Source organism: Neoarius graeffei, chromosome 21 (assembly GCF_027579695.1).
Source record: "Neoarius graeffei isolate fNeoGra1 chromosome 21, fNeoGra1.pri, whole genome shotgun sequence".
Classification (NCBI taxonomy): Eukaryota; Metazoa; Chordata; class Actinopteri; order Siluriformes; family Ariidae; genus Neoarius; species Neoarius graeffei.
The window spans coordinates 2,061,793-2,088,673 of NC_083589.1; the positions used below are offsets into that span (position 1 = coordinate 2,061,793).

The following is a 26,881-nucleotide window of genomic DNA, read 5'->3' on the forward strand; positions in this document are numbered from 1 at the left end:
TACGGTGGTGTAGTGGTTAGCACTGTCGCCTCACAGCAAGAAGGTCCGGGTTCGAGCCCTGTGGCCGGCGAGGGCCTTTCTGTGTGGAGTTTGCATGCTCTCCCCGTGTCCGCGTGGGTTTCCTCCGGATGCTCCGGTTTCCCCCACAGTCCAAAGACATGCAGGTTAGGTTAACTGGTGACTCTAAGGCCCTGTCCACACGGCAATGGATTCAGGTGAATCTGATCAAATTGTTTATTGTTTCGGCCTGGTGTCCACACAGCACCGGCGTTTTGGGTGCCCCAAAATGAAATCTTTTGAGAACGGGTTCCAGAGTGGAAAGATCTGGCAACGACGCCGTTGCGAAGTCGTCTGGATGAGTAGAACGGATTTGTTTACGATGACGTCACAACCACATGACTGTGAGTGCTTCACGCCGGGCATAGACATATAAACATAGACGCCACCTTCTGCATAGAATCATACGTCATCCTCGCCGCCATATTGGATGGGGCAAAGCGGAGAATAAAGATGCCTCATTCATGTGCTGCGTTTAACTGTACCAACAGGTTTATCGTCCAAACAAGATCACATGGGATTACCTTTCACAGGTGAGACTGGAAAAATACTTCTCATTGTATTTGGTCATTATAACGTAATTTTACGAACAGATTTTTCTGATTTTGTGGCTAATATGAAGTCTCACGCATAATAGCCGCTCGGTGAAACCTGTCTCCAAACAATTTATAATTTATAAATAAATTTATAATTTATTTCATAGCCCACCCAACCAATTTCACCACCAGCTGTCAGATGATGATGGCACACTCAAAAATAGAAGAGATTGGAAGCATGTCAGACTGTGAAGCAATCACATGGAGCAATCCCATTGTAATATGGTTTAATTGAATTTTTTTCCATATAGCACTGTATATTGCAAAAATTGTTTTTGGAGACATTTTATAACCTATCTGCACGGCATTTAATGAAAGTGATGCGGAGACGGCACGGCTTCAGCAGCGTAAGCACAGCACATTATTCTACACGATCCCCACTGAGCTCCAAAACATGCCTTGTTGTGTAGATATCGTTAGTAGCCTACGATAGTAGCAGCGGAATAAAAAAAAAAAACAAGTTTCCGATAGCTTGATTCCGGTATAGGCCTGCTGCATGTTGAAGAAATTTATTTATAACCATCACATTTAAAGTTATATATGTTGTTTTGATGCTTGTTTGTTTCCCAAATATATACGTGTGTGTCTTAATGGGTGAATAAAAGGCATCGAGTTAAACATTATTGTAGAAAGGGGCTTTATGAAGTTCAGTCCATTTACTTGCATTGGTTTACGGGGAAGATTTGCCACATCCAATACGGCGGACACTCTGACGTATCCCAGCAACGGGCCACCAGCTCAATGCAGCGTCTATGTTTATGTCTATGACGCCGGGTAAAAGAAGGCGCATGCGTCGTACTTATTCTATTGTTCTGGTGTCTCCAATGGTACCGTCTTACAGCGCACGTAGAGGTGTGGCATGTGTATTGCATCGTTTTCAGCAAGCGTTGCGTTGCCGTATATACCTTATATTTTACTGATCCGTTGCCCATGTGGACGCGATATTTAAAAAAAAAAATCTCGTTGCCGTTGTCGTGTGGATGTAGCCTAAATTGAGCGTAGGTGTGAATGTGAGTGTGAATGGTTGTCTGTGTCTATGTGTCAGCCCTGTGATGACCTGGCGACTTGTCCAGGGTGTACTCCGCCTTTCGCCCGTAGCCAGCTGGGATAGGCTCCAGCTTGCCTGCGACCCTGTAGAACAGGATAAAGCGGCTACAGATAATGAGATGAGATATTTACTCACAACTTGGAAGACAATGTAATTGGAGGATTACTAATAAATGATATCAGCAGAGGTGGATAGTAACGCACTAAATTTACTCCATTACATTTACTTGAGTAACTTTTTGTACTTGTAAGAGTAGTTTTAATGCAGCATACTTTTTACTTTTACTTGAGTATATTTGTGAAGAAGAAGCGGTACTTTTACTCCGTTACATTGGGCTATATTCTGCTCATTACTCGCTACTTTATTTTTATTGATCCGTGCGATGCGTGGTCTGTTTGTTTGTTTTGTCGAGACTTCCAGCAGAGGCTCTGTCACATGACCGCATCTCACCGATCACATGTAGCAGCCAGAGCCAGTGGGAGGAGCTATGGTTTAACTCCGTTTCGCCAATCAAACAGAGCCAAGCCGCCGCGTGCGCCTGCACACAAAATTCCCGCGGAAAGACCAGTCCAGGTGGAAAAGAGCACGGAAGCAGAAGAAAAATGGCAGAGACAGCGGCCAGCGTTTCTCATCAAGCCGAAGAGGCACACCCCTGGCCACACATACAAACCATGTTCACTCTCCAAACAACAACAAATAATAATGTTATGCGGTGTCACGTGTCTCCCCGAACCAGTGGCCGTTGCAGCTTATAAAAACTCAACGTCGAATTTGAGGAAACACATTGCGGTCAGTAGGCTGTGTGCTTTTGGCTGTCTTCGTAGGCAGACGTTAGCCCTGTTGTAACATCATAAATAACTGTAAAATACATTGTTTTGTGGAAATGTATTGACGCACTGCGGCCTCAGACGACAACACACACACACACACCAGAGAACCAAGAAATAAAACTACAAAAAATCTTCCTAACAATCACTTTTTATTGATGTGAAACCAAAAAAATGCTCATGAAAATAAGGTTGCTCGCCTAATGTCAGCTCCTCAATAGCGTTACAGTTGTACACGGCTCTGGTCAAAAACTGGGAATGGAAGACTGGTGAAAACTTACTAAATAACAAAACACCTAACATATCATTTGTGAAATCTCCATTTTTCGAGCCACTGTATTTGTTGTGGATTAGAGGGATTTGTGAAGACTTTGTGTTTTTTTTTCTGTGAGATTTGTTTTATTATTTGTCTACAAGTGCTTGTTCACAAAAGGAAGGGCATTAGCTTGTTAGCTTGACCGCTTGCTAGCACTCCCCACCACCACCCAGCCAAGCTGGGCACTGGCAGCTAGTTAGCAACCTTTTTGCTTGTTACTTCCACTTGCTAACTCCTCTGCGAGATGGATCCAGTAAACAACTTTTTGGGAGATGAAAGGATTAACATCGTTGATCGCATCTTACAGGATTATTTCCAGTCTTTTTCGTACGAGGAGATATTACGTGTGATGTTCAGCTGCTGTTGAAACTGAACAGTCACTTCACGGAGTGAACATGCACGCGCACACGCGCACACACACACACACACACAGTGTTATGGTTTATGTGCAGACTGCCTTGAGCTTCTTGTTGTTATTATTAATACACAGAACTACACACACACAGTTTGTGTGAAATATATATGAAATCTCTGCCTGTTATGACATCCTGATCAATAAACAAAAGTTACTCAGCAGTTACTCAGTACTTGAGTAGTTTTTTCACTTAGTACTTTTTACTCTTACTCAAGTAATTAATTGGACGACTACTTTTACTTGAGTAATATTATTCTAAAGTAACAATACTCTTACTTGAGTACAATTTTTGGCTACTCTACCCACCTCTGGATATCAGTGACCACCTGCCCGTGTTTGTTAATTATGATTGTGAATATAAAATGTTGAAAGATGAAAATGAAATAAGACAGAGGAGAGGAAGCACAGAAGTTACCATAAAAACATTGAGAAGTGAACTGTTATGTCAGAACTGGAGAAATGCATACAAAGCAGTGGATGTAGACTCTGCTTATGGCTGTTTTCTGGATACTTTCCTTTCCTTATTTTACAGAACATGTCCAATAAAACAGAGCAGGAGGAAAATAATCAGTTATGATGAACCCTGGATTACAAAGGGCTTGCTGAATGCCTGTAAAAAAAAAATATATATATATACTGTACAAACAATTTATAAAGCATAGAACTATAGAAAGAGAAATAAAATATAAAAGATATAAAAATAAATTGATATTATTCGGAAATGTAAGAAAGATTTCTACAATAACGTATTAGAAAAGAATAAGGAGAACATTAGAGGTGCATGGAATGGATTAAATTCAATTATTAGAAATAGGAAAACTTGTCCTACGTTTTCAGATTATTTTATGGAAAACGATAAGAATCACTGATAAGAAGGATGTGGTGGAGGGTTTCAACAGGTTCTTTGTGAATGTAGGGCAGAAACTTGGAAAAGACAAACCCTCCACAAGGGGGAGCTGTTGAAAAATATTACGGAGAAAGAAATCCATCCACTATATTTTTGAGAGACACAGATAAAAATGAAATTATTGATGTTCGCAAGTTTAAGAACAAAACATCGTTGGATTGGAATGGTATAGATATGACTTTAATAAAACAAGTAATTGATACTATTGTGGACCCTCTAACATACAGCTGTAACTTATCGTTGAAGCTGGGCTGCTTTCCAAGCAAAATGAAAATTGCCAAAGTGATTCCACTATATAAAGCTGGAGAAAAAAATCTGTTTAACAATTACAGGCCAATTTCACTACTCTCCCAGTTTTCTAAAATACTCGAGAAACTTTTTGTTGCAAGGTTGGACAGCTTCATTGATAAACATGAATTGCTTAATGACAGTCAGTATGGTTTTAGAACAAGCAGATCATCAGTAATGGCTTTAACATAGCTAGTAGAAGAGTTAACAACTGCAATAGACAACAAGAAGAATGCATTGGGTATTTTTATAGATTTGAAGAAAGCGTTTGATACAATTGATCATGAAATTTTACCACAAAAATTGGAAAGGTATGGGATTAGAGGGGTAGGGCTAAATTGGTTAAAAAGCTACATTGAAAATAGACAGCAATTTGTTCAGATGGGTGCTATTAAGTCTACTCTCTTAGATATCACATGTGGTGTACCACAAGGGTCAATTCTTGGACCAAAATTATTTACATTGTATATCAATGACATAGGTAATGTTTCAAAAATATTGAGATGTTATATTTGCGGATGACACAAACGTATTCTGTGTAGGGGAGAGCCTTCAGCAGCTACTGGAGGTAGTCTCGGAAGAACTAGGAAAGCTCAAGCTGTGGTTTGATGTAAATAAATTATCATTAAGTATAAAAAACACAATTTATGTTTTTTGGCAAACAAAAACATCTGGACACACCGGTGGAAATAATGATTGATAGTGTAAAGCTGGAAAGAGTATATGAGAATATATTTCTCGGGGTAATAATCGACCACAACTTTAGCTGGAAACCCCATATTAAATATGTCAGGTCCAAGTTAGCATGTACAGTGTGAATTCTTTGTAAAATAAGGCACATTCTGAACTATAAATCATTGCACATATTGTATTGTACTCTCTTTTTACCATATCTGACTTATTCTGTGGAAATTTGGGGCAACACCTATAAAAGTACCCTGCAGTCAATATACATTATGCAAAAGAAGGTAATAAGAATAGTGAATAATGTAGAATACCATGAACATACCAATGCACTGTGTCTAAAGTCAAAAATACTGAAACTTAGAGATTTAGTCGATTTCAAAACTGCACAATTTCTGTATAGAGTAAGACATAATTTACTTTCTGGCAATATTCAAAAAATGTTTATAGATAGAGAAGGGGGTATCACTTAAGAGGGAGAGGGAACTTGAAACAGGCAATAGTTCATACCGCACTGAAAAGTACGCGTATATCTGTATGTGGAGTGAAGCTGTGGAATAGTTTACCTGTTGAAATTAAAGAGAGTAAAAGTGTTGCACATTTCAAGATAAAGCTTAAAAACATAATACTTGAGAAGTATAGAGAGGAATGTATAGATGGTTAAAGGATTAAATACACGTTGATTAATCACTTTTCTTTCTTCAATCTTTTTTGTGTTTTTTTATTTATTTATTTAAATGACAATTATTTCTTTTTGGTTATTGTAGTTTGTCTGTATGGCTCTTTGGACCATCCTGTACGGCAAGTGATTTGTGGGTTAGACACTTATAAGCTTTGCTTCAGCCGAAACCCTTTTCGGTCAGCCACAGAACTGTTGTGTTTGTGGTGACTAAATTGGCTTATATTGTACATATACTGCTGATGTTGTTGACCGAAATAAATTCATTCATTCATTCATTCATTCAGGTCAACGTGTCAGATCCTGAAGGATTTCACAGTGACTTCAAAATCAACATCACTATTTAGAATTAAATTCCTACAACTCATTTGTATTCATTCATTTTTTACCCATTTTCTTTATCTTTCAGCTTGTGGCTTTTCTTGTGAAAGATTTCTTCACCTTTCTCTTGCTCTTTCACCGCTTCTTTCCTTTTCTTCCTCTGGCAAAACTTTCTTTCTCTTCCTGGGTTTGGCTTCATCTTTCTCTCCTTGGTGAACTTGTTCTGACATCTTTTTAAAGTTTGTTTTAAAGTGTGTATAAATGATGATTATTGTGTTGCGCTGTTTGAGTTGTTCTCGGTGGAAAAAAAACAATAAATATGAAATTATCTGCAGACAAAAATAAGTTATGTCGGCGCGCTCACGCTTCTAGTTCCCACCAAAATCAAACAGCCAATCAGAATGGCGAGGGGCGGGGACGGATGTACACGACTGGGATCCCTGTGTGTCCATGAAAAATCAACTCAGTGGGTTACCAGATTTTCTTAAGTATGGAGCTACGCGAAAGCTCCGCGATTAAAAGAGGTGGCATGGTGGTGTAGTGATTAGCACTGTTGCCTCACAGCAAGAAGGTTCTGGGTTCGAGCCCCAGGGCCGGCGAGGGCCTTTGTGGAGTTTGCATGTTCTTCCCGTGTCTGTGTGGGTTTCCTCCAGGTGCTCCGGTTTCCCCCACAGTCCAAAGACATGCAGGTTAGGCTAATTGGTGGCTCTAAAACTGTCCATGACCAAAAGCAGTGCAGCAGAGCAGTGGCTAGCCGGCTGTACTTACTTCGCCAAGAAACCCTAGGAAAGGGACCGAACCCAGAACACACTGGACAGGTGAAGAAGAAGAAACTGAAAGAAATAAAACTTAACTGTATCTGTAAGACCAGTCATTCTTACAAATATGAAAACTGCAGGTTATTTAATATCAACTCACACTTTGCCACTTTAAATAGATCCTCTGTTGTTTTTTTTTGCATATTCACTGCATTCCAAAAGTTCACTTCCCCACGGTAAAATCATGCCCCACACTGAGGGTTTCTATTAATCGGAGCCCACGAGTGACTCGTGTGCTGTGGACACAGTCGTGTTGGTGTGTGTCAGTGAAAAAGCCCCGCCTTGTACATGTGCACAGGATTGTGGGTGATTTAAGAACACAGAGGGTCCACACGTGCCGCCCTGAAAAATTCCCTGAAAGAAGGACGCGGTCCATGGGAGAATCTGAAGGCACCTAGACCTCAGGTAGGATTCAACAACGGGGCGTCCTTGAAATACAGCCTTTAAAGGACACATCCGTGAGAGCTAATCAGCTGTGATGTTACTGTAACCCACCTGGCAGGTAAGTGACCACTGGACCAGAATTCTCTAGATTCACAGGGAGAATTGATGATGGAGGATAGGATGTAAAACCAATTAAGTAAGAGGAAACACGCAGAGGTAAGATTAAACAAGATCAATGTATTAATACACATAAAAAAAAAAGCACTTTTATAAATACAGGCAGCTTTCAGTTTGTTTTCTTTTAAAGTGTCTTTTAAATTAAATATTAAAAAAAATAAAGTCTCTTCTTTTCCTAAAATAATAAAAAAAAAAAAGAATAGTTCCTCTCAATTTCTGTGAGTCTTTCTCGGTCCTACCACACCGACAGGACGACAGATGAAAGAGGAGAGGGTCCTCTTCAGCCCAGATGTTCACACGGCTGGCTCGCCATCCCCCTCGTCAGGGAGAGAATCCAGTTCCATCCAAAATCCAGGGTATCCAAAAAACCCACACTGTACAATAACAGGCTTAAATAAATCCACTCACTTCTTTTTTTCACTGTACAGTTTCTAACGATGATCTACATCAATGTATAAAACAACATTTAACTGTTAACTTAGAAAAGATAACTGCTGCATTAGTGACAGCATATGAAATATCAGCCTCACAGTTTCTTATAATGAAAATAAAATCATTAACTGACTGATAAACAATCAGAAACCCATCTGTAAATGATTATAAAGCCACTGAGAGTTCAGCAGTAATCACTCACACTGGATTAAGGTCAGTAAAATAGTGTGATATGAGTTTGCTGTGAGTTTGTTTCCCAGCCCTGATAACAGCACAGCGCTCCACAGAAGAATGAAGCATCTCACAGCCCGACACTCATCTTAATGATGCCTCTCTCTACTCACACACTGTAAACAACATGCACACACACTCTTTAACACACACACACGCTTTTCTCTCCTATCACAAGAAGATTACCACAACACTGTGAGTTTGTGCTGCAGCTCGGAGGCTAACACACCCCGAGGTGATGCTAACTCGCGGGGCTAACTCCTTATGCTCCACAGGCCTCACCGAGAAAAGAAAAGAATAAACACAGCTCGGGTTCCCAGGGTCGCTTCTCCGCGCTTCACCGGACACTCACGGATGAGCTCGAACAGTTCCTTCCTCTTGTTTTGAACAGTTTGCACAATACCGAGTGTTTGAGCGAGTTTTGCGCTGCAGCTCCCTGTTTCTGCTCCTCCTGCTGCCGCTCTGTGCAGCTCTCACAACGCGCCGCACTAACCTGCGCCAAGGAGGCGGGACATGAGCTGTGTTCACCAATAGCAATTCAGCTCCACCACGATGAACCAATGAAATCACTTTTTCCTCACAGAGCCGCTGCTGAGGTGGGAACAGACCTCTGGGATAAAATGAATTCATAAATTAAATGCAGAATCAAATAAAGACTGTGATTAGAAATTAAATGAAAATAATGCTCGATGAAAGAAAAATATTTCTAAATGTTGTAACACTCGTTTTTTCCTTCTTAACAGGTTACAGAACTAATTTAACAGTTAGGTTTCTCTTCCCTTTTTCCCCAGCAGGTTACACACCACATGCTTGTCTGTATTTGTATAATGATGATTTGTTTTGTAGAATGTTCTTTCATGTTGCCTGCGACCCTGTAGAACAGGGGTGTCAAACCTGATCCATAAAGGGCCTTGTGGCTGCAGGTTTTCATTCCAGCCATGCAGCAGCACACCTGACTTGGCTCATTCAATCAACTGAACTGTCTTCACACAGTCAAATACTTGCAGCCACACCCACCCTTGATTAAAGGGTGGGTGTGTCAGTTGATTGAATAAGCCAAATCAGGGTGCTGCTGCATGGCTGGAATGAAAACCTGCAGCCACACGGCCCTTTATGGATCAGGTTTGACACCCCTGCTGTAGAAGGATAAAGCGGCGAGAGATAATGAGATGAGATAATAATCCAGCAGCATCCTAACAGCGCCCTCAGCAGGTCAGTTCAGAGAAAAACACATTTCACTCCACAGTAATCTCAGGTTGGAAGCGCTTTACTGCCATCTAGTGGAGGGAAAAATTGTCCTGTTATTAATAATAACACTAATAATTTATTTTTAGTTATTAATGTGTATGAATCTGAAACATGTATCGAGCCTCTGTGTGTGCTGTAAAAAATCTAATAATTTATTTCAAAGCATTTCAGAGTCTCAATTCTCTAACAGTAAAAATCATGAAGTGAACAAATAAATTATAACAGCAAAAGCAAATGTAAATTCATGTTTACATGTATTAAATATTATGAAACCAGATAGAACTCGACGCCAACGGCGTCTATGGGGATGCCTCCGCCCGGAAGACTACACGCCTTATTAAGTTGTGATTTGGGGATGGACATTTGACCTCACAGTAATCTTGACCTGGTGAAATTACTTGTATCAGCCTTGGAGATATTGTGTTCACAAGGTTTTTGGACAGACATTTGACCTCACAGTGACCTTGACCTTAGACCTTTTGATCTCGAAATCTAATCAGTTTATCTTTGTTCCCAAATGCACAAATGGTGAAAGTTTGGTGAAATTCCTTTGATTTGCCTTGGAGATATTGTGTTCACAAGTTTTTCAGACAGACATTTGACCTCACAGTGACCTTGACCTTAGACCTTTTGATCTCAAAATCTAATCAGTTCATGTTTGTCCCAAAGCGCACAAATGCTGAAAGTTTGGTGAAATTCCTTTCATTAGCCTTTGAGATATTGTGTTCACAATGTTTCGGGACAGACGGACGCACGCATGCACGGATGCATGCACGGACGAACACACGGACAGATGGACAATCCAAAAACATAATGCCTCCTGCACCTTACGGTGGCGGAGGCATAAAAAATTTTTAACTGAAATGAAGATTAGTATTCAAATCTTAAGTAATAATAATAACAATAATAATAATAATGTTGTAAAAGTAATGTCTCTAGATCAGTCTTGAAGGTTTCATATGAATCAGCTTTCTGAAGGAACTACAGGAGCTTATTCCACAGTCTTGGTCCAGCTGATGAAAATGCTCTATCACCGTAACTTTTGGTGTTGGTCCTTGGAGCAGCCAGGAGCTTCTTCCCATTCGACCTCAGTATGTGAGGTTTGGAATCTACGCACAACAGTTCCTCTCAGTATGTCAGAGTGAGTCCATGTAATGATTTGTAGACCAGCATCCATAACTTAATTCAGTTCAATTCAATTCAAAACACTTTATTTGTCCCCGAGGGGCAAATTAAAGGCTCACAGAGAAGTACAGTTAAACACATAAATAATAATAATAATAATAATAATAATAATGCATTAAACAAAAATATGCAAGGTGGCAGTATGTGGATAAATAACTGTACAGTATGTATAAATATGATCATTTAAAAAACAGTATCTACAAAAATATGGTGTGGTGCAATTTGCTTCTGAGGGAGAAGGATCAATATGAAGGTAGGATATTGCCATATATCCGAAGAAGAGCAGACTATGATTTGCACTTGTAAAACCCGTAATTCGCAACTTGTGAATGCGCATCTCAGAGTTTGTAAGTGTAACTTCAGATCCACACATCTGCAAAAAGCAAACTGCAAGCATATTTCGCAACTTGTGAAAGCGCATCTTCGAATTTGCACTTGTAACTTCAGATCTGCAAAGCTGCACAACAGGATTTGCATGTGCAGGTTCCTATTTGCTCGCTCAGTTGCGTCATCCTTCTCACGTGATTTTTGGCTTTGCATGTGCAGGTTCCTATTTGCTCGCTCAGTTGCGTCATCCTTCTCACGTGATTTTTGGCACGATTCACTCGGATGGATTTGAAGGAAACGATTTGCGCGCAGGGCGGCACGGTGGTGTAGTGGTTAGCGCTGTCGCCTCACAGCAAGAAGGTCCTGGGTTCGAGCCCCGGGGCCGGCGAGGGCCTTTCTGTGTGGAGTTTGCATGTTCTCCCCGTGTCCGCGTGGGTTTCCTCCGGGTGCTCCGGTTTCCCCCACAGTCCAAAGACATGCAGGTTAGGTTAACTGGTGACTCTAAATTGACCGTAGGTGTGAATGTGAGTGTGAATGGTTGTCTGTATCTATGTGTCAGCCCTGTGATGACCTGGCGACTTGTCCAGGGTGTACCCCGCCTTTCGCCCGTAGTCAGCTGGGATAGGCTCCAGCTTGCCTGCGACCCTGTAGAAGGATAAAGCGGCTAGAGATAATGATAATTTGCGCGCAGAGACCAGGAATGCCTGTTCTACCACTTTTGTCCAGGAGGTGGCAGTGTGGTTATTGGCCATGCAAAGTCGTATATAGGGATAATATCTCAATAAACGGCTCTGTGGCCATGAATCTTGGTCTTGGGAAGAGGTGTTCAACAACGTGTAAGTAACATTATGGTTTAAATGTCTTATAGTTAACTAACTCTGTAATATACACGGTTAGTGAAATTATCCTATTTGAGGTAATGTGCACGTAAAAGCAGCCTTGAAGAATGAGGTAATTAGGCTATCTTGACAGGCTAAGTTGGCTAACTATATTGTAATACATGTGTAGTAACATTTACAGTTAGCGAAATTATTCTAATAGAGGAAATTTGCGAGCGATACAGCTTGAAGAGTATAGGTAGTTATCTTGAGAAGCTACGTTAGCTAACTGTATATAGTAGGCTAACATTTCACAGCAGTGGCGAGCTGACCATCGGGACCACTCCTGGTGGCCTGACAGTTAGCCTGATTTAAACAGTCAACTTCACCAGCAATAATATAGTAAGCAATTAAACACACCTTTGACAATGGGCAACATTGGACTGTGGTATATTAAAACGCGCTGCCTGTCTTTGGGCTGCACAGAGTATCCGCCTCCACTGAGAGAGGAGAGGAGCAGTATTATTTTTTCCTGAGTGCTGCAGTGACTATTGGCGGCTTTCCCTCCTGTTTTTCAGGAAAAAAACAATATTCAAACAGAGAACTTAATTGACATAAGGAGAGACCATTTTTAAATCTATTTTGTACATCATTTTCCCCTAGACATATAAACATGTTTATACGACTATGGTTTTTCGATATTTTCTCCGCTGTCCATGATTTGTCAGTCAATAGTTATTTGGCTACCGGTACTTTACTACTGTTATTGTTACCATTCATAAGCGCATTGATATGGAACGGTGATTACTTTTTTGGGGACTACTTCAAAGGTAGGCCATTTATACGACGTTAATGGCCACCCCATCAGCCAATCAAGGAAGAGAATCCCATTGTTAAGGGAGATAAAAGTGCAGTAACTGATGCAGAACCTATGTATGTTTGCTAAATGCCTTTCATGTATAGTACAATAACAATGGAAAATTGTCTTTTATTTACAGGCACTGTTGCGTCATGTCCTTCAAAGACTGCTTACACGCCTGGAACATGTCCTGCAACAGCCACACCTGGACATGGACTTCATGCAGTTTGTATGTTGTCAGGAGAGAGTTTTTCTCAGTGCCATAGCAGGTCAAGTCACTATTCCAGCAGAGGTAATTGCAGGAATAGATGAACTGGACCGTGCGATCAACACTGAGATTGATCAAGAAAAAGTAACAGCATTGAGTATGGAGCAAGGTGCAAGAGGGCGCCCAAAGACACTCATTTCTGACGAGCAAATAAGCAGCCTGTTGGAGTTGTCGTTCCCTGTACCGACAATTGCTGATTTACTTGGGGTGTCCATCAGAACAGTGCGTCGGCGGATGGAGGAGTTCAACCTTAGTGTTAGGGCCTCCTACAGCAACCTCTCAAATGAGCAGCTTGATGGGATTGTGTCTGAGATTAAAACCAGGATGCCACATGCAGGATACCGCATGATGAAAGGGGCATTGGAGGCAGAAGGACACAAAGTGCAGTGGGATCGTATCCGAGCATCACTGCATAGGGTGGACACCCTTGGTGTGTATTCCCGCATGATAAACCTTGGGTGTGTGGTGAGACGGAGCTACTTTGTTCCGAGCCCAAGGTTTCTCATGCACATTGACACCAATCACAAACTGATCAGGTTAGTTTTTTTTGTTTAATCATGCCTGATGTTTAATTAAAAGTGGTGATATTCACAATCACCGAACTAAAGGAGTTTACATAACTGTGTGGAAGATAGTCAAAGGAGTTAAGTTGTAACCAACTGGACTTCTTGTTGGAGCTTGAAGACCGTTCACCTTTTATCCCAAAGGCTTTTTCAGTTCTGGCCTGATGTTTGAAAACCAGGAATTATATCTCTGGATCACTGGAGGTGTGAACCACACCCCTCATTTCCATGACAAAGGGTCATGAGTTACCCGTCAAGGTGTGAATTGGAGTGAGAGTCGTTGGGGTCACATGATCCAGAGAATGATAGTTCTGACAATTCTGATAATAATTCTGACCACAACAACCATAACTCCTGGTATCCAAACATCTGGCCAGAACTGAAGAAGCCTTTGGGATAAAAGGTGAAACAACAATGAGAATCTACACAGACATCTGTGTGGAAAATATTTTTATTTTTGTATGCAGGTGAAGTTATGTGATGTATAGAGTTAATTCGACAGTTTGTCTTTTAAACATGCCTCTCTTTTAATACACAGGTACAACATGGTCATATTTGGGGGTATTGATGGATATTCATGCAAGGTAAAACAACTTGCTGTATGTCCAGATTTTCATCACTGTCCTTTCAGCTGTCTGGCTACTTGTTGCACTACATCCAACAGTTGTCGGTAAATATCTGTGCTTTACTGTGATATGGTGCTGTGGTGGTTAAAAGGTGATTGTTTGGCGGTGAGATGAGAAGATGGCAGGTTGTTTTGGTTTGTGGAATGATTTTGATTTATACTAAACAAAACAATCTAAAATTGACATTGGAAGGGTAACACACACTTACTTCTCTCGTCCTGTTACCCCTAGCCCTGAAAGTTAATTTTATTACCCGATGCTCATTGTGGACGTTGCAGTGAAGAAGAGATTTGTTTTTTGTCTTGCTGGTTAGTTGGTTAAACTTTACTAACTTTTTACTATGCTGATGGTTAAAAACCAACCCCCCTCTCGAACCACACCCAGGTGATATGGGAAAAGGCAAGACAGCAGGTCTGCAACAGTAGCAAGAGGCCTGTTGCACAAATCAATCAATCAATCAATCAATCAATCAATCAATCAAGGATAAGTGTCAAAGCTAGGCATGGCAAAATCTCATTAGTGAATTGATGTTTCTGTGCAGATCATGTACCTGGGGGCTGCCCCCAATAACCTAGCCTCAACCACCCTGAGCTTCTTCATGGCAGCAGTGGAGCAGTTTGGCTTTCCATTAAGGTAATGCTTTTTTGGTAAATAAACATTGAAACAGATATGACTGAATAGATACCAATGTTGTGAAAAGTTGGAAAATATGAATACAACTAATTGGTGAATTTCTCTCTTAGGGTACGGGGAGACCATGGCGTGGAAAACGTTGACGTGGCTCGTTTGATGTTTTCAGTCCGAGGCACGGGGAAAGGCAGCTTCATAGCAGGGAAGAGTGTGCACAATCAGCGGTAAGTTCTAAGATAACTTTCAAACGCAGTCTCTTTAGTTAAATGCACTAAATGTAAATATACCTATGCAATGATTGAAATTCTTGTCATTGTCTTTGCTTATCAATAATAAACTTGCTTTGCAGTTGATTTAGAAGTGGATCAGGATTTAAATTGATTTAATGCTACGCTGCCAGTTTATAACATAAATGGGAAACACTGGTGTAACATATTATGTAATGTGCAAGAGGCACACGTGTACTTTTGAAAGTTCAGAACTAATAACTTATTGGGCCTAATGTAACTCATTAGAACTGGTATGATATAATAATACACCAATAATGCACCAACATGACCTCCTTTAACCAACTGATAAAGAATTCAACAAGAGATGGAAATATTTCAGTGACAAGCCTTTTCATACAGATCATTTGTGACACTGAGTTGGTCTTGTCAATGTGTTATGTACTCCTAGCATAGAGCGGCTGTGGCGAGATGTATGGTCAGTGACAAGTGCCTACTACAACACCCTCCATTCCCTCGAGGATGATGGTCTTCTGGACATCTCAGATAGTGTGCACCTCTTCTGCTGTCACTACACCTTCCTTCCTTGCCTACAAGCCAGCTTGAACACTTTCACTGAAGGTTGGGACAATCATGCTTTGAGTACTGAAGGGAATCTGACTCCAAACCAGATGTGGCATCTCGGTCTTGTGCGGAATCCAGTAGCAGAACCAGAGGGTACAGAGGTATGTTAATCATTTTGTAGCTATAAGGTGCTCAAAGGAGTTAAGTTGTAAGCAACTGGACTTCTTGTTGGAGCTTGAAGTTTCACCTTTTATCCAAAAGGCTTCTTCAGTTCTGGCCTGATGTTTGAAAACCAGGAGTTATATCTCTGGATCACTGGAGGTGTAAACCACACCCCTCATTCCATGACAAAGGGTCACATAAGTCACCCGTCAAGGTGTGAATTGGAGTGAGATATAACTCCTGGTTTCCAACATCAGGCCAGAACTGAAGAATCCTTTTGGATAAAAGGTGAAATGTCTTCAAGCTCCAACAAGAAGCCCAGGTGCTTACAACTTAACTCCTTTGACTACCATGACCTGGATGAAATGAGAATCTACACAGACAGCTATAAGGTGCAATTTGCCATTCTGGCAAATGGATTTTTGTATTGTTCCACAGTCAAATTATGACACTCCTTTCTGTGCTCTTGAGACTGAAATAATGTAATGTACTGTTCTAAACCAGTTTTCCAACATAAAGATTTTTTTAGATTGGAGAAGACTGCACCTTTTTAAAATATACATTTTATCCCAAGATAGTGAACAAGTGTTTCACATGGGATCATGACTTTGTTTTAATATCATTTTCAGGTGCTAAACATTCCCCTGCTTGACTGGGAAAGCAGTGGACTGAGAACAGATCCAAACCCTGGGGTTACTGTGCCTTCAATTGCTTGCCCTTTGAGCAGTGCACAAATGGAGGAGTTGAAACAAAGGGTCAATCCAACGGCTCCATCTTTGTCCTTTGGCACAGACCAGTACCTGGCAACTCTGCAAGTGGTGCAGAATATGATTGCAAATTAAAATATTGTAGTTACCACAATGTTAATGTCCACTTTTGTTACTTAAATAAACATGCTGATGTTTTACAGTGCTTTTAATGTTTTTTTTCCCTTCTTCGCTTTTTAGATGTTGACACACTTAACAGGCAGTGCTTCTACAAAGACAAAAACAGTCATTCCAGAGAACCTAAACCTTAAAATTGAATGAAATTACATGAAAGGTTGCATATACTGTAGAAAGTCAATCAAAATAACTTTATGCCTGTGTCACTTGTTATATGAGCCCAAATCCAGTGTTGCTCGTTTTGATGCACGCCTCTAGGTCCTTTTGAAACTGCCTGAAATCAGTGTAATGAGTGGGAAGATGGAGTGTTTCAAAACAAGTTGCTGCTCTTGGGTACTTTGATGAAGTCATCGCGACAATGAGTTCACGGGGCAAGACCTCCCATCCAGTCCAAAAACGCAGCAGTTCTTTCCGGTCATTGCTGGATGCTGCAGGTGAAAGACCAGATGTCTGTTGACCATACTTTAAAAAATGATGGATTCTTGAACAAATTGAAGTTGGGTGGTCTCTGTTTACATCCATGTCCAGTCATAATCAGTATTAGCTGCAGCATGTATATGGATGGTATAAGATACTAATACTAAGACACTTAATACTGATTATGAGTGGACATGGACGTAAACCGAGAACAGTCAGACATTAACTGACACAGCATGTTTACATGACAAAGTAAAATATAGAAAATATTCTTTAGACGTTACAAATAACTGGTCACCTACCATTCTCAATAAATTCACGAAGGTATCCTGTTATGCGACTTGTAGTTTCGACTGGACATTCATCTTCAGAGTCGTCATCTGTAGCACTGGGCCAGGTAATTACACGTAGAATAGCCTTGAAACATTTTCAGAAGGTTAGAGTTAGATCTGAGATCAACCACAGTTCCCCTTAAAGGCTATGCACTTGGCACTTAAGCATTTTTGTTTTACCTCTGAAGTTAATGAGGCATCCTTCTCCCTTGGAAAAATTAAGGGTACCACATCAGGTTTTTCTGTCATGAGATGCCAGAGATGAGTCTCTTTTAGACCCTTGCGCAGTTGCTTCACTTGTCTGGTGGTGCGTCCAATGACCTTTAAAAATGAGAAATATTTTTATGTTAGGAATGCAGTGTCCTTGGTCCATGGATAACGTCTTGTATAAAATAAGGTTCCAGGAATTAGCTATCGACATGGCCATGAAACGGAACATCACTTAATAAATGCTGTTGCTAAATGCTGTGATTGTGAATAATTTTATTTTTTCCATTAAAAACCCAGATGAAACACATTTAAAATAGAATTGAAATCCTGAAAATTAATTTATATTTTATACATGTTAAAAATAAACTCGTTATCTGTTATGGCAGTCTTTTTATGTGGACATATTTCTCCAAGGAACCCTAACGGGAAAAAATCTGTAATTGAGGCACAAGTGTTAAATGCCTAGACTAAGTGCACATTGAATCTTTTGCTCCATCTACAGTACTGCTCTCTAGTAATACAGTAACTGCAAAGTAAGACTCACAGTTTAGCTGCACTGGTTCCGTTAAAGAAGGCCACGAAACATACTGATGTCTTTTTGTCTTTTATTGTCTCTCTCTCTCTCTCTCTCTTAGACACCGTGTAAACTAAAAAGTAAAAAACAAAGTTAAGCTAACATATTCATCTGACATATTAAAAAAAAAACACAAACATATATACATTAAATAAATTTACATTGTTCATGCCTTAACCAATAAACAGAAATATAACCAAATAAAACAATTACCGTGTGCGCCTCAATGAAACCAGTGAAGAATATTTTCATGTTACGCAGCACACCATCTTCTTCTCAACGGCCACACCCATCTTCTACCCATAAGGCCGAGGCCGTGACCCTTAACCTTGGCACGTGACCCAAAGCCAACCAATGTTTTTATGCACATATATTTTACATTTTATACATATTATATGCATTCACAACAAACCTCTTCTGCAAACAAAAACAATACATTTTCCATAAATTTGTAACCCTTTGTTTTCTTAAACTTGTGTTGCCGACTGCTACACTCCCACCAAATTACTAGGATTTATGATGACCTTTGTGTAACATCTGAATGAATCTAGTAATTTTCAAACTAAAGTGGGCTTTCTTAGAAACTCTCAAATCAAACAAACCTTTAACTCTCTACACATATTAATATCTCAACCAAAGTTCCACTGGAACACTTCCTAGTTGTTTTCTACAAGCACAACTAATTTATGAATAGGGCGTTCAAGAATGGTTGGCTAATGAGTCGTTGACCCTCCTTTCCAAGCTTCTTGTTTCCTATTTGTACTTTGACCTTTCGCACTAGTCCATCCTCATCCTTACAAACATCGAGCACTCTTCTAAGGCCACATCCACACGACAACGGCAACGTGATGTTATTTAAAAAAAATATCGCCTCCAAATGGGCAACGATCAGTAGAAATCAGGTCCATATGGCAACGCAACGCTTGCTGAAAACGATGCAATACACATGCCACACCTCTAGGGGCGCTGTAAGACGGTCCCTTCGGACACACCAGAACAACCCATACGAAAAAGAACAGTAAAGAACTTATAAGAGTTTACCACTGTCTTAGTAGTAAATCCTTATAAATATAAATAAATATATATGCCATGTATGATTTACTCCTGAAAGTGGCCCATTTTGCATTTTCCTCATACAAATTTTTTATGAAAATCTAGTATGTATGAAGTGAACATTGTGCATGGTTTTTACAGATAATGTGTATGATGAATTACACTGTCTTTGTATGCTTCATGTAATGTTTGTAGTTTTAAATTATATTTTACAGTTTAAAATGTACATGCCTTTTATATGTAAATCCAACACAAACATATGTGGATTTACATATAAAAGGCATATACATTTTAAACTGTAAAATATAATTTAAAACTACAAACATTACATGAAGCATACAAAGACGGTGTAATTCATCATACACATTATCTGTAAAAACCATGCACAATGTTCACTTCATACATACTAGATTTTCATAAAAAATTTGTATGAGGAAAATGCAAAATGGGCCACTTTCAGGAGTAAATCATACATGGCATATATATTTATTTATAAATCCTTATAAGGATTTATCCTTATATTTATAAGGATTTACTACTAAGACAGTGGTAAACTCTTATAAGTTCTTTACTGTTCTTTTTCGTATGGGAATAGAAGTAAGGACGCATGCGCATAAACTATTATGCGCGAGACTTCATATTAGCCACAAAGTCAGGAAAATCTGTTCGTAAAATTACATTATAATGACCAAATACAATGAAAAGTATTTTTCCAGTCTCACCTGTGAAAGGTAATCCCATGTGATCTCGTTTGGACGGTAAACCTGTTGGTACAGTTAAACGCAGCTAATCTTTATTCTCCGCTTTGACCTTTCCAATATGGCGGCGAGGATGACGTACGCGGAAGGCGGCGTCTTTAATGGTCCGGAATAAATTGAATACTACACGTTGATGGATTAATTTGCTGTTTCTCACCTGTGAAAGGTAATCCCATGTGATCTCCTTTGGACGGTAAACCTGTTGGTACAGTTAAACGCAGCTAATCTTTATTCTCCGCTTTGACCTTTCCAAAATGGCGACGAGGATGACGTACGCGGAAGGCGGCGTCTTTAATTGTCCGGAATAAATTGAATGATACACGTTGATGGATTAATTTGCTTTTCTACGCCCTTTTTTGAGGAATGTATTGTAGGACTTAAACCATCATCTGAAGAGGTGAGATCGCTCCTTTTTTCCCCTTATTTTTGCTGGCGGGATTGACTCTGCCCTAAGGGCTATTCTCTCTCTCACTTTGCACCAGGCATTACACAATAAATATTCACAGTGAAAATATTTTGTAAGCGCGTTTCATGAACCAAGTTATAGGATTTCTTGACAACTCGCATCGCATCGCAATGAGATCATTGGCACTACTGGTGTTAAGAATCAGACCATTTTATAAATGAATATTTTGCTGTAGAGCTGCAGTGTTTGTACAATTGCATGTTTTTGCTTCACTATTACTGTCACTATTCTGCTTCTTGCATTACTACTGTGAACTAACACTGAACATAATAATAATAATAATAATAATAATAATAATAATATCCAAGCTCGTGTTTCACTCTCACTAGTGCTCTGTAAGGCTTTTTCCTGGTGATATTCGTTACACTTCTACCCGGCGTGAAGCATTCACAGTCATGTGGTTGTGACGTCATCGTAAACAAATCCGTTTTACTCATCCAGACGACTTCACAACGGCAACGTTGCCAGATCTTTCCACTCTGGAACCCGTTCTCAAAAAGATTGCATTTTGGGCACCCAAAACGCCGGCGCCGTGTGGACGCCAGGCCTAAACGATAAGCAATTGTATCGGAGTCACCTGAATCCGTTGCCGTGTGGACAGGGCCTAAGTCTCCACTCGTTTCGCGGAAGCTCTTCCTCTTTGAGAATGACAACATCTCCATTCTTAACATTTCTTCTTGGAGTTTGCCAGCACTGTCTGCGGGTGATGTTTGCTAGATACTCTTTCTTCCATCGACACCAGAATTGCTCTACCAGGTACTGCACTCTGCGCCACCGTTTCCTAGCATACAGATCTGCTTCTACGAATTTTCCTGGTGGAGGAAGTGGAACTGAGGATTTCAAGGTACGTAAGTGATTTGGAGTAAGTGGCTCTAGACCTTTAGGATCGGTAATGCAGTCAGTGGTGAGTGCCACTGTGTTGGTTCTGTTCTTTCTCTGATTCTTTGCACTCTGTTCGCAACGAAGACATGAAATCTTTTAGCTTCGTTGTTGATGTAGGCCAGGACGACCTGTGAGTCAGTCCAAAAATATTCTTGGTTAATCTTGAGCTGTAGCTCCTCTCTTAACATACAACTGACTGCTGAGGAAACTACTGCAGCTGTCAGCTCCAGCCTTGGAATGGTTACGACTTTGGAGGGTGCAACCCTTGCCTTGCCCATTACCAAAGAGCAATGCACCTTGTCCTGACTCACCACTCGAATATATGTGCACTGGCCATATCCAAAACTACTGGCATCTGAAAAGTGATGTAGCTCAACTCTCTGGACCTTTGCCAGGTCTTCAGGGATAAAGCACCTTGGGATCTGAATATTTTGCAGATTTTGGAGGTCATTCAACCAGCTCTCCCATTGTGGCTTTAGTTCTTCAGGCAATGGTTCATCCCATCCGACACCTTTTTGACACATCTCCTGTAGTATTTTCTTCCCCAGTAGGAGGAATGGCGCCATGAAGCCTAGTGGGTCAAACACCGAAGCTATGACTGAGAGAATTCCCCGCCGTGTTACTGGTTTCTCATTCAGAGTAACCTTAAAGGAGAAAGTGTCGCTGCTTACATTCCACTTCACTCCGAGCACAGTCTGGACTGGGAGCTCATTATGGTTGAGATCCACATCATGAACTCCACTGGCTCGCTCGCTGTCAGGAATTGACTCCAAAACGTCTCTGTTGTTAGAGATGAACTTGTGGAGATGCAATCTTCCATTTGCACATATGTGTTGCGCCTCTCTTACCAGTCTTATGGCATCGTCCGCAGACTCCACACTGATAAGGCCGTCATCCACATAGAAATTGTTCCTGATGAAGTTGGCTGCTTCTGGATAATCCTTTTCATTTTGGCTTGCAAGATACTTCATTCCATAATTTGCACAGCCAGGAGAAGATGCTGCTCCAAAAAGATGAACTCTCATACGATATTCCTTTGGCTCTGAGTTCGTGTTGCCATTTTCCCACCACAGGAAGCGTAAGTAGTCTCTGTCATCTTGGTTTACATGAAACCTGTGAAACATCTTCTCTACGTCACAAATAACTGCTATTGGATGTTTGCGAAATCTGCAGAGTACTCCTGTCAGACCATGTGTGAGATCAGGTCCAGTTAACAAGTGATCATTCAGAGCTGTGCCCTCATATTTGGCTGAGCAGTCGAACACGACTAATTTTTCCAGGTTTTCTCGGGTGGTAGACCCCTTGGTGTGGGATATACCACACATGTCCTGCTTTAGGTTGACTTTCAGCTTCCTCTGCGTCTCCATCCTTGAAGACGCCTTCCATAAACTTGGTGTAGTCATCTTTGAACTCGGCATTCTTCTCAAACTTTCTTTTCAGTTGATTCAGTCGCACAAGAGCCAGTCGTTTGTTTTCTGGCAGTTTTGGACGTGTCTTAAAGGGAAGCGGCATTTCCAGGTGCCCATCTGAATCATGATGTATTGCCTCATTTAGTATTTTCATGAACTGTATGTCATCTTGTGATATGCTCTTTTCTCTAGGATTGGTATCCTTGAAATCTGACTCAAGAGCTTTGATGACCGTAGCCGGTGTCAATGGAGGAAGTTCTTTCACGGACACACGGTGACACAGACCTGTCACCTCTGATGACTTTGCTACTTGTGGTGAGCTGCCGACAATACTCCAACCCAGATCGGTTTTGACAGCATATGGCTCATCATCACCTCCTGTGATGACTTGACGAGGTGCCAATGCTCTGGAGCAATCATAGCCGATCAAGAGTCCGACCCCACAATCCATCAACTCTGGTATTTCCTTGGCTATGCAGTTCAGATGTTTCCACCTTCTGGCAGTTTCAGTGGTAGGTATGTGAGAACGTTCAAGGGGAATAAAATCCCTGGTATAGGCTGGTGGCAAGTTAATGAAGCTAGGTGAGGAAAATCCTCGAACTCTAAGACCACTTACTCTGTCACTCTGAACGATGGCATCTTTGCCAATCATAGTGGTTAACTTCAACTTGACTGGCTCTAAACCGGCTCCCATTTTCTCACATACTTCTTGGTCCACAAAGGTGCTGCTACTCTGAGTATCCAACAGAGCATAAACTAATGTCTCCTTTTCGGGTGCGCTAGTGGATGAAATCCATACAGGCATGATCATGGATGTACTCCCACCATCGCCTTTGTCCACAGAGCAAGAGAGAGATGACGTGTTCTCTTCCGCTTGCATGGCATGGGAGGAGGATGTGTCTGTAGCAGCAACAGAACGGTTTTCATGAAGTGGTGTTGGATGAGGTCTCTTACATATTCCACATGTAGCTTTGTTCTTGCAGTCCCTTGAATTGTGTCCTCTCCTAAGACAGCCAAAGCACAGGTTATTGTCATGTATGAACTTCCTCTTGTCTTCTACAGGTTTGTTGGTGAATATTTGACATTTGTGAATGGAATGAGTCTCACCACAGCACATGCATGTGACTGCACTTGATGTGAATGATGGGTTCACTTTCCTTGCTCTGTTTGAAACCTTTATGCTGTTCTCTGCAGCACTGCATTCCAGCTCTGTACTTGTCTTATCAGATGCCTTCACATTTGTGATGAATGCATTAGCCTTTGTGCGTTTTATATCCCTAGACTGCTTTTCGTCAGTGGGTTTCAAGGCATTGAGTGATGTCACAGGATTGCAAGCAATTTCTGCTTCTGTGGCCAGGAAATCTGCAAACTCTTTGAATTTGGGATATTCTTCTGTGTGTCGCAGCTGCTGTGTTACATGTCTGTTCCAGCGGGAGGTCACCCAATCAGGGAGTTTTTGTAGCATCTTTTGGTTCTCCTCACAATCATTTAACACTTGCAGGCCTTTGACATGAGGCATAGCATTACTGCAGGCTGTTAGAAAATCACTAAATTGTCTTAGTTTAACAGAGTCTCTTGAGCCAATTTTTGGCCAGTTTTTCAGCTTTTCTCTAAAGGCACGCTGGATTACAAAGTGATGGCCATAACGTGCGTTTAGGGCCTTCCAGGCTTGTTCATAAGCTTCATCGTCTTTTCTGTAAAAGGTTCCTTCTAACACAGATCGTGCCTCACCACTGATGTATTTCTGTAAGTAGAACAACCTATCAGCGGGATTTGTACAACGTCGCTCTATCAAAGTCTTGAAACTTGTGCTCCAACTTATGAATTTAAGTGGGTCTCCTGTGAAGACTGAGGGCTCAGGTGCTGGAAGTCTGCTCAAAACCATTGTGTCATGTACGGCTTGTGTAAGAAATGCATCATTGATAGTGTTGTTTGGTTGTTCATTTTTACTGTTCTTACATGTTTGATCTTTTTCCATTTGTTTAGGAGGGGCTGGAGAACAATTGTGCATTGAACTGTATGCAACTGAATCCTTCTCACAGTTCTCTCCAGAGTCAGCATCTGAGTACGCCTTTAGCTTTGCAGATATTACTTCAAGATCTCTCCGATTTTCCAGTTTTTTGAGTTCTTGCCTTTGTGCAGCAATTGCTGCTTCCATCTCAATTTCAGCCTTTTTTGCAGCAAGCTGTGCAGCACAGTCCGCTCTTTTAACTGTAAGAATTTGCTGTTCTGATGGGCAGCTTGAGCGATGACTATGTTCAGTAGATTTAGAGGCTGTTGACTTCCCAAATATGGATTGTGCATATTCTCTGTCAAGCACCATATGAAGTCTGGCACGTTCTGCCTTGGCATTAAACTCCTCTTGACCAACCTCACTCATGCGTACTTTCATTAGTCCCATTAGGTCTGTAGTTACAGCTGAGCAAGAATCCATTTTCCTTCTAATTTCAGTAGAGGGTGCCGAAAGAGATCTCGCATTATCATAAAGATCCCTCACTTGTGTTTCCAGCTCTTCCACAATGTCCATCATATCACACAAGTCCTTATCTGAGCACTCATCTTTAAGTTCTGAGCGTATATCTCTAACTTTTTCTTTCCAGCATTCATATTTTGTGATGAATTTGTTCTCCTTCTGAGAAACCTCCTTTTGCTTTAGCTCCAGCATTTTTGGGGTTAACTTCTTCTCACGTGAAGATGTCCTAGGTATAACACTCTTAACTGTGGTTGAGGTGGGTTCTACTGTTACTTTATGTATTTCAATAGTGGCATGAATATCACCTATGAGTGTCTCCAATCTTTCCCTTTCAGCATCATCAGTCTGTGATTCTAATAGTTCACTTAACCTAGTCAGCTCAGCTTGTAAGAGCTCAAGTTCCCCACTCTGTGACTTTTCTCCATGATCTGACATTATGCTTACATTGGAAATGATGCAGTATCAGTAATATCAGTTATTGCTTTAACATTTGCAACCATGCAATTACTGGTGTGATTCAAACCTTAATGTTCTGTGGTTATCTAGTCAAATCTAGGCAAACCTCTTAATAACTGCTTAAAACATGCTTTAAACTCTCAGATTAAGAAAACCATTCAAACCTTGATAACAATAATAAAGTAGAAAACTTTCAGCAATACTATTAAATCAGTTACTTTTCACCATAAGCCAGTCTTAAACAAATGTCCGTTTAGTTGCAGAGGTAACACAGTCAAACCTGGCGCCGTTTGCAGTCCCGTTGTCTCCTGCTTTCCCCGCAGCGGTGAATGAATCAGTCCTGCACGCTGAGCCTGTGGTGAGGATGTTTGCAGAGCTGAATCTGATGCTGATGAACGCTGCGCTCTGTTGCTGAAGTTGCGCCGCTCTCGGCCCGACGGCAGGCGATTCCCGTGACTTTTCCCGTGTAGTCTGTCAGTAAGCTCCGTCTCCGACGTCTGCTCCGGCGACCGGCTACACGCTCCTTTGCGGCTCCGCTTTTTTATGGCTGTGCTTCCCCGCGGACCGGCGGTGCTCTGCTCTGAACTCTCGGCCGTGTTGGCGTTACGTTTACACTTTAGCTGCACTGGTTCCGTTAAAGAAGGCCACGAAACATACTGATGTCTTTTTGTCTTTTATTGTCTCTCTCTCTCTCTCTCTCTCTCTTAGACACCGTGTAAACTAAAAAGTAAAAAACAAAGTTAAGCTAACATATTCATCTGACATATTAAAAAAAAACACAAACATATATACATTAAATAAATTTACATTGTTCATGCCTTAACCAATAAACAGAAATATAACCAAATAAAACAATTACCGTGTGCGCCTCAATGAAACCAGTGAAGAATATTTTCATGTTACGCAGCACACCATCTTCTTCTCAACGGCCACACCCATCTTCTACCCATAAGGCCGAGGCCGTGACCCTTAACCTTGGCACGTGACCCAAAGCCAACCAATGTTTTTATGCACATATATTTTACATTTTATACATATTATATGCATTCACAACAAACCTCTTCTGCAAACAAAAACAATACATTTTCCATAAATTTGTAACCCTTTGTTTTCTTAAACTTGTGTTGCCGACTGCTACACACAGAATGAAGAAGCATTTTTTCACATAACCATCTTCGGTTATTTTCAGTTACTCTGGGAAGGTCCCATGCAAAGGCCAAATTCTGAACACGCGCTCTCTCTTGTTCTGATAGCTCTGATGTTCCATCAAGCTGTAAAAACAGAAACAATGCAAGCATGACATTTGGAAA

The 26,881-nt window shown here is 40.8% G+C and overlaps 3 protein-coding genes and 1 long non-coding RNA gene across 6 annotated transcripts in view; 2 read left to right on the forward strand and 2 right to left on the reverse strand.

The window, feature by feature from the left end:
* The window catches only part of LOC132869642 (scavenger receptor cysteine-rich type 1 protein M130-like), a 69,613-nt gene that overhangs the window by 31,514 nt on the left and 11,218 nt on the right, over nucleotides 1-26,881 (forward strand). The window lies entirely within an intron of this gene.
* LOC132870188 (uncharacterized) lies at nucleotides 7,558-8,672 on the reverse strand. The gene is made up of 2 exons (XR_009651077.1): nucleotides 8,463-8,672; nucleotides 7,558-7,891 (listed from the first exon to the last, which is right to left on the reverse strand). It is a non-coding gene; the product is annotated as an uncharacterized LOC132870188 (long non-coding RNA).
* Nucleotides 12,731-15,485, forward strand: LOC132870185 (uncharacterized). Its single transcript, XM_060903771.1, has 5 exons — nucleotides 12,731-13,421; nucleotides 13,987-14,118; nucleotides 14,616-14,707; nucleotides 14,818-14,928; nucleotides 15,383-15,485. The coding sequence occupies exons 1-3, from the start codon at nucleotides 12,829-12,831 to the stop codon at nucleotides 14,647-14,649; spliced, it is 759 nt and encodes a 252-aa protein (XP_060759754.1). The 5' UTR covers nucleotides 12,731-12,828; the 3' UTR covers nucleotides 14,650-14,707; nucleotides 14,818-14,928; nucleotides 15,383-15,485.
* Nucleotides 16,265-26,701, reverse strand: LOC132870171 (uncharacterized). Of its 3 annotated transcripts, XR_009651065.1 has the most exons (7): nucleotides 26,431-26,701; nucleotides 25,852-26,291; nucleotides 18,288-18,402; nucleotides 18,045-18,147; nucleotides 17,471-17,611; nucleotides 17,261-17,375; nucleotides 16,267-16,969 (listed from the first exon to the last, which is right to left on the reverse strand). XR_009651065.1 is itself a non-coding variant. In XM_060903753.1 (2 exons), exon 2 carries the CDS (start codon nucleotides 25,548-25,550, stop codon nucleotides 22,473-22,475), a length of 3,078 nt encoding a protein of 1,025 aa, XP_060759736.1. In that variant the 5' UTR covers nucleotides 25,551-26,291; nucleotides 26,431-26,693; the 3' UTR covers nucleotides 22,465-22,472. The 3 variants fall into 3 exon arrangements, 1 of the variants encoding a protein (XP_060759736.1); XR_009651066.1 differs by lacking the exons at nucleotides 18,045-18,147; nucleotides 18,288-18,402 and having other exon boundaries at nucleotides 16,265-16,969; XM_060903753.1 differs by lacking the exons at nucleotides 16,267-16,969; nucleotides 17,261-17,375; nucleotides 17,471-17,611; nucleotides 18,045-18,147; nucleotides 18,288-18,402 and having other exon boundaries at nucleotides 22,465-26,291; nucleotides 26,431-26,693.